Below are 14,902 nucleotides of genomic sequence, written 5' to 3'. Positions count from 1 at the left end.
AGAAGGCTGAGCCAGCTATGTGGGGCTCAGCACAAGGAGTTCACTGTCACTGTGACCAGCTCGAAGAGGGAAGCGAGCAGCTGGTGGTAACTGGACTGCAGATCTCTCTGTAGCAGGCTGTGGCAAGGACGACTGGGTTCTCAGATGGAGAATTTTTGAATGCTTGACTGTAGCCAGGCTTTGCTGGCTTTAAACTTACACCTTAAGGAGGCTGGTCGGTCTTTGGAAGGTTAGAAATAAGCAAGGAAAGGTTGGCAGTTATTGACAGGAATCTCTTGGACTGTACAATCACAGCTCTAGCTAAGGGTATATTGCATTTACATGAAGAGGGAGACTGGACTGTCTGAACAGCTGTGGCTAGACCTGAAGCTGGCCTTCACACAGAACCTCTGCAGAAATTCCCCCGACTTTATGGAGTCATTCTGAAATACTGAGAACTTGGAAAGTGTCACTGTAACAATATTGCAGCTGAGATTGTTGGTTTTCATCCCTTTCTATCACAGGACAGTATTCAGCTTGTGTCAGTTCCCCGTGCCAGAATGGAGGAACCTGTATCAACGACAGACAGAGTTTTATTTGTGCTTGTCGCCACCCCTTTGGAGGAGTCAACTGCAGCACGAAGCTGGTGAATGACAACTCTCTGAGTGTCGGCAAGTAACGAATGTAGTAATGTGATACTCTTTCTTTAATGTGACCAGATGATGGGATTAAATTGGGCTGGGGCCAGCCATAATAGCTGGAAAGCTCTCTGCTGAATCCTGCAGAGTGCGAGGGTGTGCAATAGATGTATTTGAAAAGAATATCATGGAATTCAAGGGGGAGATAAAATCATATCACTGGGGAACACCAGGTTCAGCACGACCATAAATGCTCTATAAATACCAGTATCTACCATGTTGTATGGGACTATGACCTCGAGGAGCCATTTTAGGCATGCCTCTGATTCTAATCAGTAAAGGACATGGCCCTTGAGAGATACTTCAAAAAAGAAAAGTAGAAACTGTGCTTATTCAGTCCAGAGAGCAAATAAATAATTTACATCCAAGCCACATGGAATGTGAATTTTATGCAGCTTTCAACAGCCATTTGACTGATTCTCACTCATGACAGCATAGGAATAGTGAATAAAATCATTTGTATAGTGGCAGGGAATCATAGCGTGCAGGCTCAGCTTGAAAACAAAAAATATACTTTTATTCCCTCATTTACCATCAGGAGTTCTAAACCTCTTTAGTGTTTGTCTAAGATTCGTGGAGAAAATTCTTGGCTTCAGTGTACACAGATGAACAATGAAAGAGATCCTGGTGTGGGAAAAAATTCGAGGAGAAAGAAAGAAGAGAAAAATAGCAGCTCCCTTAATGATAACTGAGTATAGACAAACATAAAGTTCCCTTGCTGTTTCTAAAATTGCTCGTTTGTGGATACAACTAGTTCTAATTGTGAGGAAAATGACTTTTTATGCAGTACAGAAATACTATGCGATTGTATGTATGAAAATCCACTATCATGCTACTGGATGGTGTGATCTCAGAAAAGCTGCTTTTGATCTTCTGGCTGGCCCAAGTTGCCGTTCTACATATCACATTCCTTGAAATTATTCTTTATTTCTTTCCAGATTTTTCAAAAGGATCATACAGATATGCACCTATGGTGGCTTTTTTTGCCTCTCATACGTATGGAATGACAACTCCAGGACCCATCAAATTTAACAATCTTGATGTCAACTACGGAGCTTCATTTGCCCCAGCAACTGGGAAGTTCCATGTTCCCTATCTGGGAGTCTATGTTTTTGAGTATACCATTGAATCATTTAGTCCACGTGCCTCTGGCTATCTGGTCATTGATGGAATAGATAAACTCACTTTTCAGGCTGAAAATATTAATAGTAACAAGTATGCTGACAGGGTAATCACTGGAAATGCTTTATTAGAGTTAAATTATGGGCAAGAAGTGTGGCTCAGACTAGCAACTGGCTCCATACCAGCGAAGTATCCACCAGTAACTACGTTTAGTGGTTACTTGTTATATCGCACCTAAATCGGTCATAAATGCAACAGTTACCATCAAATGAAGTGATCTGCATGTAAGTTTAGCTTTGCCTTTAAATACTTTGTTTCTGTAACAGTAGTAACTTTCCCAAAGTAACCAACGTGATGGAGTTTGAAGTGCTGCTTCTGCAAGAAGTTGCTTGCTTGTAGCACTGTGCACATCTGCAGAGTCCTTGGGTTGGAGAAAAAAATGAGAATCTTCCTTATATAAGCATGACTGGGAAGCACACATCTAATTGTCCTCTGTGTTTGCATTGCATAAATGTACTTACACAAGGTTGCTGAGAATCAGTTCTCAAGGCAAATCAAAGCTGCTTTTGATTATTCCTTTGCAATCTGAGTACATATTGAAAGTGGATAGATTTTGAGGATTCAGATGCTGGGTTATTACTTAGCTCATTGTATCAAGTGATAATCACATGTATATATTTTATTTAGAAAAAATATATTTCTTTTTTATTTTACCTGCGATTATTCACTGCATACTTTGATATGTCAGTGTTTAATTGATTCGTGATTTTTTTTAACGTGATCAGTATGATAACAGAAAGCAAGGGGGAATACTTAAAAGCTCTAAAGTGCTCATTTTTAACAGTGAATATAATTAGTCTTGGGAAAACATTATAGTGGATTTGATGGAATCTTTCTGTTGCTTGAAGCATTTAAACCATATCTGGATTTTCCTTAGAGGATATATTTTTGAGCAAACATGGTTATATTGGCTTCACACAGATTTAGCATATAAAATTTGGCCTGTAAAGTACATAAAGTTAAATGAGATAATCATAGTACTTTCTAAGTTTGAGCTCTGTAAATTTATGATAGTTTGTTTGTTTGTTTCTGCATTATGTTCACTAACTACTGAGGCAAGAAGAACTACATTTCAGTCTGCATAAACCACAATGTGATTTACAAGCAACAATCCAACTCAAAAAAAAAAAAAAAAGAAAAATGATTTTAGTTCATGCTATGACTGTCTGAAACAAAATGAAACAAAACAAAACCAAAAAGACCCAAATCTTTAGGTTTTCATCTTTATCAGTTGCAAAATCCTGAGTAGCTGGTTTGTTGATGTCCCATTGATTTGTGTGACTGAACAAGTTTGTTTCTGGTTACTGCCTTTACTAATTCGAATTGGTCAGGTTTCATGTCTCATTGTATTTGTCTCCCTCCCTTTCCTTGTTCACCCAGCTGAAAAAATAAACTTTCTCACACTCCTCATATCCTCACAAATTAATGCCACAAGCCAGGTTTGCTCTTGCCACTACTGCCCTTACCACGTGTCAGGCAGGTTTGTCTCGGCAGGTTCCTATTTGTGGCTCTATTGATCACCTACTGTTAAAGGATCAGTCCTTCTTCTTCCATAGCCTTGTTACTGTTAGCAAGCATGCTCCAATCATCTATGCCAGTTTATTGAAACACAGAATGTTTTGAAGCTCCATGAATTATTTTGTTTTCCACTCTCAGGAACTTGAGTACACTTGAGAATCTTCAGCTTTCTTCATGGTATGGTTTAGTTAATGTAGCTTACCAAGTCTCAAGATGAAAGCCCAAGACATGACTGAATTCTCTCATGCTATATGTGGCAGACAAGACAACCCACAACAACTCAGATGTATAAAACTACACTTTGTTGTTCAAAGCTGTGATGTGCATTCTCCACCAGGAGCACTGGTACTGAGGCACATCTGTGGGCATGCACCTCTGTACACTGGCTGCCTGAACCACAGAAATGAGCATTGTCCCAGCTTCAAGGGGCCATACTACTATGGCTAGTGGGTAGGGACAGCAATCAAGAATCAATAAAAGCTTTAAATCCAAGCCCATTTCCTGAGGATTTAAATCTTCTAGTTGTCCATTAAGAGATCTTGCAGTACATAAAGTTACCCCATGTTTCTTTGAAGGATCTGAAAAAATACAGCCATAGAATCAGAGAACTCCATTCACTACAACTCTCTGTGCCCAGCCATCCAGCCAGTTTTCTACCCACCTCAGAGTAGGCTGATCTAAGCCATGGGCAGCCAATTTGTCCAGTAGGATGTTGTGAGAGACTGTGTCAAAGGCCTTACTGAAATTCAGGAAGACCATATCCACAGCCTTTCCCTCATCCACTAAGCGGGTCATCTTGTCATCAGAGACTGGATTGGTCAAACAGTAGCTACTGAAACAAAGACACTACTTTGAAGGTCAATTGTAAATCCTTGTTAGTATGTTGGGATGATTTGCTATTGTTTGTATTTTTTGTTTGAATTGGGTTTTGGGCCTTTTTTGAGGCCAGAAATCCTTTCTTCTTTGTACTTTGTAGATTTTTAATGTACTATGTACCTTGAATGAGCATAAACCAGACCTTTTTCCTGTCACATAGCATATTTTTCTGCAAACACTGAGAATCCCTGCTACCGCTCTGACTCAGCCTAGCGTATCATTGAATTTTATCAAATATAATGACCACAAGCCCCTATCACTCCTTCTATGATTTTGTCATTTCAATGTGTTTAGTTGTCTGTATTCCTGCAGTGGCTATGGGTAAATGGCGTGAAAATTACCCTGCAGATGGAATTTAAATGACCCACCAGAGACTGCATCTCTGCTTTAATGTGACTTTCTTCACCTTTGCTGCCCTTGCCACTGAATTCTGCAGGCTGGGTCCCCATCTTCACAAACACTATTTTCTCCTGGCAGCCAGATATTTTCTATATCATCATGATGATTTTCTTTTCTCTTTTTTTATTTTTTTGGGAGGTGGGGGGAAGGTTCCACACAAAACTCCAAATTCATTGGGATATAGTGAGAATTCTGACTGAAACCACATCTGTAGGATTACCACATAGAAAAATCATTTCCCTGATAGAAAACAGTGTTGAAGCTTATTCTCATACCACTGTTTAGGACACTGAAGAAATATTTTTAAAATGTAGTAAATGTGCACTTCCCTTTTATACTGTACAATAACCAATTAAAATCTTTCCTTGGATGTAGTAAAACTGAGTATACTTGGTTCTGTCTACTGTTAGAATCTAAAATCTATACTCTTCACCATGAAGATAGGTTTGAGCTGGCCCATTGAGGCTTATTTATAGGTTTTGATTATATACTTGGACTAATGAAGCAAACAATATTGAAAAATAACTGAAGATCAATAAAATCAGTCTGCCTACCTATTATGCAGAATAGACAGCAATCAGTCTGAACTCCCAGGAGAACATTTTAGTCATAAACCAGGAAAGGCAGTTCTCAAGGCACCTTTTCACCCCTCCACTTTCATTTTTCCACTCTGATTTGCATCCCCTAATGACAGCAGGCAGCAGATCTAAATGTTCATCTCTACCCACAGCCCTTGTGAGGGATCACAAAGCCATCCTGAGCCTTTGTACTTCAGAGTGAGTGGTGTTCTCTTTATTTGGGTGACTCAATAACCATGGCAACATTTTGTCTGATTTGGCTTTGACAAGCCTGTCCAATTTACTCCAGAGCTTGCATTACCATTTCCTCACCTAGACCAACCAAGCTATTGCTGAACACATTCCCCAGTCTCTCATACACTCAACATTCATGCTGAGATCAGCAGCTTGTTTTCCTCACCTTTTCTAGCTGAATAGCCAGCACCACCCTGCTTTGTTACAGCTCATGCCAAACCTCCCTGCTAACACACGCCTACCTGATGAGGGTATAGTAATGGGTATTGCCGACTGTCCATGCATCTGGGATATTTTGTTCTTTTTTTTTTTCCTTCTCTTTAAGATAATATCTACATTGGCAGCAAGTGGGAAGAAAGCCAGTATTTCTGAATTCAGGCACTGACCCAAATGCCTCTGTTAGATGCAACACTGCAGCTAAATCCCACCAAAATCAGAGAGTATCTGATGACTTAGTCTTAGCAGCTAAGTTTGGGCAGGTGAGCAGAGGAATGCAAAGCAACATAAAGCAAAACAAAACAACCTCCTCTCCACACTATTGACATTTCCAAAAGAAACAGAACTATATACCATGGCTTTACACATCTTTCACTGGTGGCTGCTACTTGGATGCAGGAACTATTGCCTAGTAGCTATATGGATTTCACTAACCCCTTTAGGACACTAGATGTATCACAAAGTTAGCAAGGTCTACATATTTTCATCTAATTTTAATTTGCTTAATCTAGCTGACTGCTAGAAAGCCTGAGCCCCATACTTTTCTAATGCCTGAGTATTATCTAAAGCAGAAGACAGGAATCTTCTTTGGTTAGTGTGAAGGAAGTCTTTGTACTTACTAAATCTTCCTAGTGTAATCACCCTTTCAGTGGAGTTTTATAAAAAGTACAAATATTTATCACCACTTTGCATTTTAAATATTCCGTAGACATCCCACTGAAGTCTCTCTTTCTCTTTGCAAAGCTGCCATCCTCCTTTTTGTATGATAGCAGTGATGGCAGGAGGGTTGTCAAGAGTGAGATATAACACAACACTGTCTTTAAGTGGGACTCCAGACAAGAGTGCTTAGTAAGTAAACTTCAGCAGCAAGCTGCTTCATATCTGAAGTTGCTATAGATATGTTACAACCAACACACTAGCTCATAATGAACTTGCCTGCCCTGCTTCCCCACCCTCAGAAATCTGTGGTGGCTGCTAGCAGAAAACAGTCTTCTACATTCACATATTCCATGTAAACAAACTGAAGTGTTTCTGAAAATACTTATTGCGATAGTTGCTGTTGAAGCTTCTTATCTTAGAAAACGCAAGTTGCAAACAAAACAGACCACGGCTGTTTACAAACAATATACAAATATTTTCAGAAAGCTTTTTATTTGGATGTGCAGGAGTCAGGAGATAACATATGAATGATCTGGAGTGAAGGTCTGTATAAATAACTTTTGGTCTTTTGAAAGATCTTTGGACCCATTACTGGAAATCAGAGTATCACATCCACACAGGTTTAGCACGATGAATGCTTGTATGTCTCTAATGAAATGACACATCTGACACTGAACATTTGCTAGGCCATCCTTCCTTCTTACCTAATGGCAAAGTCAAGAATGGTGGCAACTTAAAAAAATTACTAAAATGATGGACACATTTAGACAGCTAATTTTCCTCAGGTCTATCTAACTTTGACTCCTCTTTAAATTGCTTTGAAAGGGAGCAAATAAAAAATTCACCTATCCATTGCTAGGCTACTTTTTGGTACACACTGAAGTGAGAAAATACATATGAGAAAATTGTTTACAATTGCTTCCTGACAAAGAAAGTGTCATTAACCTGCTTATACACGCAAGAGACAATTTTCAGGCTCAGCTTAGCATTGAGACACATTCTACAAGAACATAGTAGACCTTAAGCGTGGTTTTCAACAGTAACTTCTAGGATCACTCTGATCACTCCGTTCCCTTGTCCCCAACATCTGGTCATTACTCCAGCTTGTTAGTAGGTACACACTATCATAATACACTTAATTCTGTAAAAACAGGAACTGTGCTTACAGGAAAGGAAGAGGGATCACACTATGAGTTAAAAGGCAGCAAAGGAAATTGTAGAATGCTGTCAGCAATGCATTAAATATAGCCTATCTTGGCAAAAAATTGCAAAAGGTCATCCTTTAACGTGAATTGTTTTTGTGAGCTAAACAGAAATATCAAGAGAGCTGTGAGCAACTCCTAGCTTCTTGAGCAGAAGATAGAGATCTATGTCCACCCTTCAATTTTTCTGTGGTCCTGCCTTGTTTGCATAAGTTTGGACTTTGACTTAACTAGTACATATGGCTATTCTCCCCAAAGGAAGTTCAAATGTTTAAATAATTATGAAGCAAAGGCACAGATGCATAAACCCAGGAAATAACACAGGCCCTCTTTGCACCTAGTAAAGCACAAAATAATTTTTTACCCTTATTCTTGTTTGATGTATCTCACAAACAATCACATATTAAACAGTCCACAAGCTGTTTTTTTAATCCAACAAATATCTGCAAAGTTGAATGATTCAAATCTTTAAAGAAAACACATAAATAACAATGCATATGCCTTCCTAAGGCAGATAAGGAAAAAAAAATCAGTAAAAACTAAGATATTTTAATACTCTTGACAAATAAGGGAGAATGTTCATCAACAAACAGTATACCTAGCTGAGAGTAGCTATATGAAAGATGAGCTTTTATAATGGTCTCGTCTAAGCATAAAAAGGCTTAATTTGGAATTATTTCAGAACAGAAACTAACTTTCCTCATGGAGTTGTCTAGGAAAACAATTTCCATGTTTCACTATGTAAAGTGGATTTTCCTGTGGGAATTCCCCTCTGTGGTGTGATATGAAGTTTATTTGGTGGGCATGTGATGTTACCACAAAAGTACAAAAGCCTTTGTACAAATTTCAGTGAGAGCTTGAACCACTGCTCCCATGAACCAGGTGATGAGGCCCAATCAGTATGTCTTTATGAAGGGCAAGTGTTGTTTGACAAACCTGATCTACTTCTGTGACAGGGTTACCTGTTTGTTGAAGGAAAGGCTGTGGATGTTGTCTACCTTGACTTTAATAAGGCATTTGACACTGTTTCCCACAGTGTTTTCTTAGGGAAATTGACTGCTCTTGGTTTGGATGGGCAGACACTTTCCTGGGTGAAAAACTGGTTAGATGGTTGAGTCCAGAGTTGTGGTCAATGGAGTTAAATCCAGTTGGTAGCTGGTCATGAGTGGTGTCCCCCAAGGCTCAGTACTGGGAGCACTTCTGTTTAATCTCTTTATTAATGATCTGGATGAAGGGATAGAGCGCACTCTTAGTAAGTTTACAGATGACACCAAGCCGGGTGAAAGTGTTGATCTGCTTGAGGGTAGGGAAGCTCTACAGAGAGATCAAGACAGGTTGGATGGCTGGGCCAAGGCCAATGCCATGTGTTTCAATAAGGCCAAGTATCCTTGGGCCACAACAACCCCCAGTAGTGCTACAGACTTGGGGAGGAGTGGCTGGAAGGTTGCCAGGCAGAGAGACCTGGGAGTGTTGATTGACAGTGGCTGAACATGAGCCAGCCGTGTGCTCAGGTGGCCAGGTGCTCAATGGCATCCTGGCCTGTATCAGGAACAGTGTTGTCAGCAGCAGCAGGGAGGTGATCATTCCCCTGTACACGGCTTTGGTGAGGCTGCACCTGGAATACCGTGTCCAGTTCTGGATCCCTCTCTACAAGAAGGACATTGAGGTGCTGGAGAGGATCCAGAGGCAGGCTACCAAGCTTCTAAAGGATTTGGAGCATGTTTCATATGAGGAACAGCTGAGGGACCTGGGGCTGTTTAGCCTGCAGAAAAGAAGGCTCAGGGGAGATCTTATCACTCTCTACCTAAAAGGAAGTTGCAGAGAGGTAGGGGTCAGTCTGTTTTCCCTAGTGACAAACAATAGAAGAAGAGGAAACAGTATCAAGTTGTGCCAGGGGAGGTTCAGGCTGTATATGAGGAGGAATTTCTTTACTGAAAGAGTTGTCAGGCATTGGAACGGGAGGTGTCCAGGGAGGTGGTGGAGTCACTGTCCCTGGAAGTGTTAAAGAGAGGGTTGGATGTTGCACTGAGGGAAATGGTCTAGTGGTTGATAGGGTTGAGATAAAGGCTGGACTCCATCTTAAAAGCCTCTTCCAGATGAAGTGATTCTATGATTCTATGAAGCCTCATGCCAGGTACATTCAGTATTTGTTCTTTAAGCCCTCACTGCACCCATGTGCATTTGCTGTGACTCTGAGCTGAACCATTGACCTGCCTTTTCTCAGCCTTTGTTGTCTCCTGTCCTGCCTTGCTTTCTACTTCCCTGCTGGTTTGGAGAAGGACCAGACTGCAGTGATTTTGGAACTTTTTGTGATCCAATATCCTTGCACCAGATATCTTCTAAGCCATAAAATAAGCCCAAATATTTTTTTAATAACTTTTACTATGCTAAATCCTATGGGCACCTCAATTATTGTCATTTTAGTTCTGTTACATATACTACAAAATTCCCAAAAGCCCATGTGAAAGAAGGACTAGGGTATCTTAGGTGGTGATCAATGGAGCTGAGTCAAGTTGGAGGCCTGTAGCCAGTGAAATTCCACAGGGATTGGTTCTGTGGCCAGTCTGTTTCAACATCTTCATCAATGACCTGGATGAGGGGACAGAGTGTATGCTAATCAAGTTCACTAATGGCACCAAACTGGGAGGACTGGTTGATTCACCAGAAAGCTGTGCTGTCATTCAGTGAGATCTCGACCAGCTTGAGGGTTAGGTGAAGAGGAACCTCAGCAAGGGCAAGTGCACAGGCTGCCCGGGAATGGTGTGGGGTCTCCTGTGGAGGTCTTCAAAACCTGCCTGAATGTGTTCCTGAGTGACTTCATCTCTGCAGACCTACTTGAGCAGGAGGTTGGTCTAGAGAGATCTTTAGAGGTCCCTTCCAACCCCTACCAGTGATTCTGTGATCTTCAATCATTTTGTACTCAAACACAGTACTTCACTGTTGTTTGTGTATGAATCTTTTTTCCTGCTTTTTTTTTTCTCTTATTTTTTTTCTCATGCTAACAGATTTTTTTTTCTCAAAAACAGAAAAAGCTAGTAGGGAGAAATTGCTTTCCAACCAGGTGACACATACTTTTGTTAGATGAAAAAGTGCATATGACTGAGGAGTTGTCTAGTGGTGCCATTTTAAACTTCATGGCACTTCATGCCGTGCTTTTCCTTTTTATAGACGTATGTACAATCTGACCATGCGTTTGGTAGCTTGTTTCTACTCTCTGAGGTTATTTTCCCAGTGATAAAGAGACAACTTGCATATGTCAAAGGCTCTGTACTGGTGACAAAAAATAATCAATCTGTTACAAAAATACTTGGAGACACTTTCAGGTTAAGATATCCTGTTGGTCACCCAGCAATCCTGCCCAGTAGGAGGCTGTAGCCAGAAACTAAATCTTGTTCTGTTTTTTGAAACAGATTTAGATGCAGTTTCAAAGATATGAAGGTGTACAAGAGGACATTTAAAACCTGGGAATAATAAAAAACAATACAAGGAGAATTAATCGAGAGCTGGTGTATGAGTTTGTTGCCTGATATATAGGATGGACTTGCAGAGATTTTACCAGCTAAAAAATTCTGCACTGGTCAGAAAAACCTCCTCTCTGCTGGAAACAGAATGAATAGCAAGACATATAGATCTGTAAAGTCAGATTAAATTAAAGCATGTAAACACATGTAATGTCCACCTGGAAGCAGAAAGGAGGTACATAATGAAGAATCATGTGACTTCTGAAGCTTGACAGGAAATCTATTCGTAGGAACAGCAAAACTGAATCTGAGTAGACTTGAACACTTGTTAATGGGAAGAACGTGATTATGCTGGAGGCACCTGGGCCATCTTGGACAATTTCAATTCTTATTGTACTATCTCCAAGCTTTGGATAAAAATTGGGGTATAACTTAAAAAAGGGTATGTAACAAATCTAACTCTAGCTTGTCCATTGATGTATATATACAGAGCTTCATTTGGCTTATGAGCGCTAATAAAAATAAACTCATTGAATAAAGTACCTATCTCATGTCAAATTACCTGATGTCATCTGCATACAATTCTGAACACACTTTTACAGTGGAAAAAATGGAATCCTTATCTAAATGAGAAATGCTCAGTCAAATTTAATCCAAGTAATGCCTATTACAAAAAGTATTTAAGAAAATGAGATTACATTTTGTATTAGAAATCCCAATATAGACTTTGAAATTTGTAGCAAAAAATGTCCAACATTTTTTTTTCTGTATGTACTGAAGGATGCTAAAAAGTGGGGAGCTGGTTTTGTAGCTGTTTAGTTCTGTTGACTGTATTGAATTTGCAGGAAGGAGGAAAGCTATTCTTATGTATGCAGAGAGCAATGCTAGTGGCAGTGTTAGGGTGGCAAACTTTAAAAAAAATCTCAGGCTTGAGTGGTTATGGCAATGAATACCAAACTGTGTGTCGTTCTTCCTGTTGGAAGGAATAGATCTCTATGGAGCAACATGTGAATAGCAGGTGCTTTACTGCAATGATGTAGAAAAAAGCAGTATATTTGAAGAAGCAAATTACCATTTTCAGCAGGCAAATAAAATGCTGAAGTATAAGAAAAATAGGTTAAGAGTCCAAGGCTCCTGCCCAAGTCGAGTTTTCTTGCTAGTCTCATGTTGTGTTTGGATGTTTTCACCTTCTGATCACTCTAGGAAACGAGGGCTCTAAGATACCAGTGTGATTGTTATGAACAGCAATGTCCATTTGCCATTTATGAGGAGTATCATCAAATCTAGTTGATTGCTGGTAGCTTGCTCCTAAGCCACTGAGCGTTAGGGTGGATCACTGATCTCAGCTTGAAGTGTTGCCTATAAGCAATTACACTGCTGTCATTGTAAACTGGATAGCTCTTGCTTCTCAATTATTAACTGAAATAATGATATATAGTGGTAAAAGGATCACCTTGGAGTAATCTTTCATCATCATCCAATTCATGACCTTTCTTCCCACAATTATTTTCGAAAATACTGGAAGTGACAGCTTGGTTATGAAGCTGCTTCTTAGCTAACACCTTTAATGAGAAATTTTTATTTGGACTTTGATCTTTCCCCAGCATGATGACTCTCCTCTGCAGAGTTACAGTGCCAGTTATGTGCTCATGTGTACTGAGAACAGCATGTTGCATTGGCTGATTCTGGAACTGCTTCTTGAATCTGACAGACTTGATCACAGCAGTTCATCTCTGAAGTGGTCAATACTTCTGGCATGTTTCAGTCTTTCATTAGTTAATCTCATACAGTTTTGTGCTTTTAACTTGAGTTTATATCACGTCAGTTCACTCCAGAGACACCATGGAATCTCATGAGAGTTCAATTTCTACATCCATGATGCTCTGAGCTTCTACATTTCTTTCAAGCAGGCAGCATGCAACATAATATCCACCATCATTATTATACTGATGATTCACTGGTTTATTTATCAAATGCTTGGGAATTTGCTTTCAAATCCTATCACTTCCATAATCCAGGAGTATAAAAGGATTCCCTTTGGGAATGGCATCTTTCTTTACTACCTCAGTACACCTTTGTTTGTTTTTGAGGATGTGTATTGTTTGATCTCTTATCCATTTTGTCTTATGAACTTTACAGACACCACTGGGATCCCATGCTGGGTTTAGAGTCTAGTCCGTAAACACACCACTTCAGTCACCACTAGAAAGCTGATTCATGTGGACCTTAAAAAATGAAGCTCTTTTTGGGGTAGCTTCCCTTCAAGGCTGTACCTAAACAGCTTTCCCTTCCCCACTTCTCTGTCAGACGAGTCTCTTCCTGTGACACACAGTTCCACCTCACCAGCCTGATCTTTCCTGCCCAGTTCTGGAACACCTGGCTTGAAAGGGATGTGAACAGGAACAATTTCTAGATGGTGGGTTTCATGTGGAACCAGAAAGTGTCACAGACACTCAGAGCTGAAGATAAATAAGAGACTGGTATGTCTCTCAGCATAAAAACTAACTTCAGTAAAGCTACACTTAAAGGTAATTGCACAGATCCTAGATCCTCATCTGGTGTCATACACAGCTTTATATATTTTGGTTGTGAAAAGAGATTTAAAATACATTAAGCGATTCGACTTCTCTCTCCTCTGGGATCTCTTTGATGTCCAATACTTTCTTGTTAGAGTGGGACTATTTGTCACAGCATTTCACACAGCTTGAAACTATGTATTCCTCTGTAGTCCTCCAAAACATTTGAAGTTAAACACTTTAACATTCAAAGTGGCTTTGCTGAAATATATAGATACAAAAGTGCATTCACAGAAACAGTTGCAAGTCTTTTAAAATATCCCCCCACTTTCACATCCTGTTGCATTACAAGACTGATCCTCCATACAGCTAGCAGGTCTAAATTGCACATTTTGAAGTCACAAAGCTTCCATCTATTCTCTGAGGAGCTGTGAACCCAGTTCCTCCAAAAAACTACCCAGATTGTTGAACTGCTAGAATCTTTCAGAAAATAGTGACGCATTCCTTTGGAAACTCGCTCTGATTTACTTGTATGTTGGCAGTTTTCCATGAATTGCCAGCTATTTCTGCAAATCCAAAATCCTCCCAACTCTTAACATTCTGTGATTCCTTGTGATGCTGTGAAATGTCTTTATCATGCACGTGTCTTCATGATCCTTTTATCCAACCATATGGAATGAGTTCAAGATTTGTAGGAGCTAATTTCATAATTATTGTATTGTGCAGACATACAGAAGGGTAATGATTCAAGACTTAAAGACAATGAAAACAAAAGGAAAGTGTCTTACTTTGTCTAGCCTTCCCTTTCTTTGTACCAGTACCATCTACAACGGTTTTCCCAATTGAGAATATAACAAGCTGCTTAATTCTTAAGGATAGCAATTATTTTTGAGTGCTCTGGTGAGTATAATTATACTGTCAAGAGTTCACTTATGTTCTTCTGGTAGCTATGTGGCTCTGTTTCAGATTTCCAGTTTCTCTCTCCTACAGGATCCTTGCTTCTTAAATTATTATGATGTTACTACCAGTCTACTGCATTTGTGCTTGCGCCATGATGAACTGAAGACCACCTGCCCACAGCCATAGCTTGATGCTGAGCAGATAAACATGGCAGTCCATTCCTCAGAGACTCCTGCTGTTTACTTCCTAACAGGTGGCTGCACAATGGAATCTGAGCTTGGGAAAATGAAAGTGAGAGGGGGAAAATAGAAGGAATTGTGTTGAGAATGTACACCAAAAACCCCTTAAAAGCCTAGGTGTGAGATGCATCCCGATAACAGTGAAAGAAAATAGGTTACTGGAGGAGAGAAGGCAGCATTAAAGAAAATATCTCACAGTGAAGAGAAAAAAGATATAATGTGAGCTAAAGGCTGTCATGCTGCT

General features: G+C 39.8%; 1 protein-coding gene across 1 annotated transcript in view; it reads left to right on the top strand.

Annotated features, from left to right (window-relative positions):
- Positions 1–4,993, top strand: part of MMRN1 (multimerin 1) — a 49,288-nt gene extending 44,295 nt beyond the window's left edge. The window contains exons 7-8 of the mRNA XM_061992659.1: positions 504–650; positions 1,616–4,993. Of these exons, the coding sequence (XP_061848643.1) occupies positions 504–650; positions 1,616–2,037 (569 nt within the window). The 3' untranslated portion in view covers positions 2,038–4,993. The remainder of the gene's footprint in view (positions 1–503; positions 651–1,615) is intronic.
- Positions 4,994–14,902: the final 9,909 nt, after the last annotated feature.

Source organism: Colius striatus, chromosome 3, assembly GCF_028858725.1.
Source record: "Colius striatus isolate bColStr4 chromosome 3, bColStr4.1.hap1, whole genome shotgun sequence".
Classification (NCBI taxonomy): domain Eukaryota; kingdom Metazoa; phylum Chordata; class Aves; order Coliiformes; family Coliidae; genus Colius; species Colius striatus.
The sequence above is the reverse complement of the archived record's forward strand: the minus strand, read 5'-3'. Positions and strand labels throughout refer to the sequence as shown.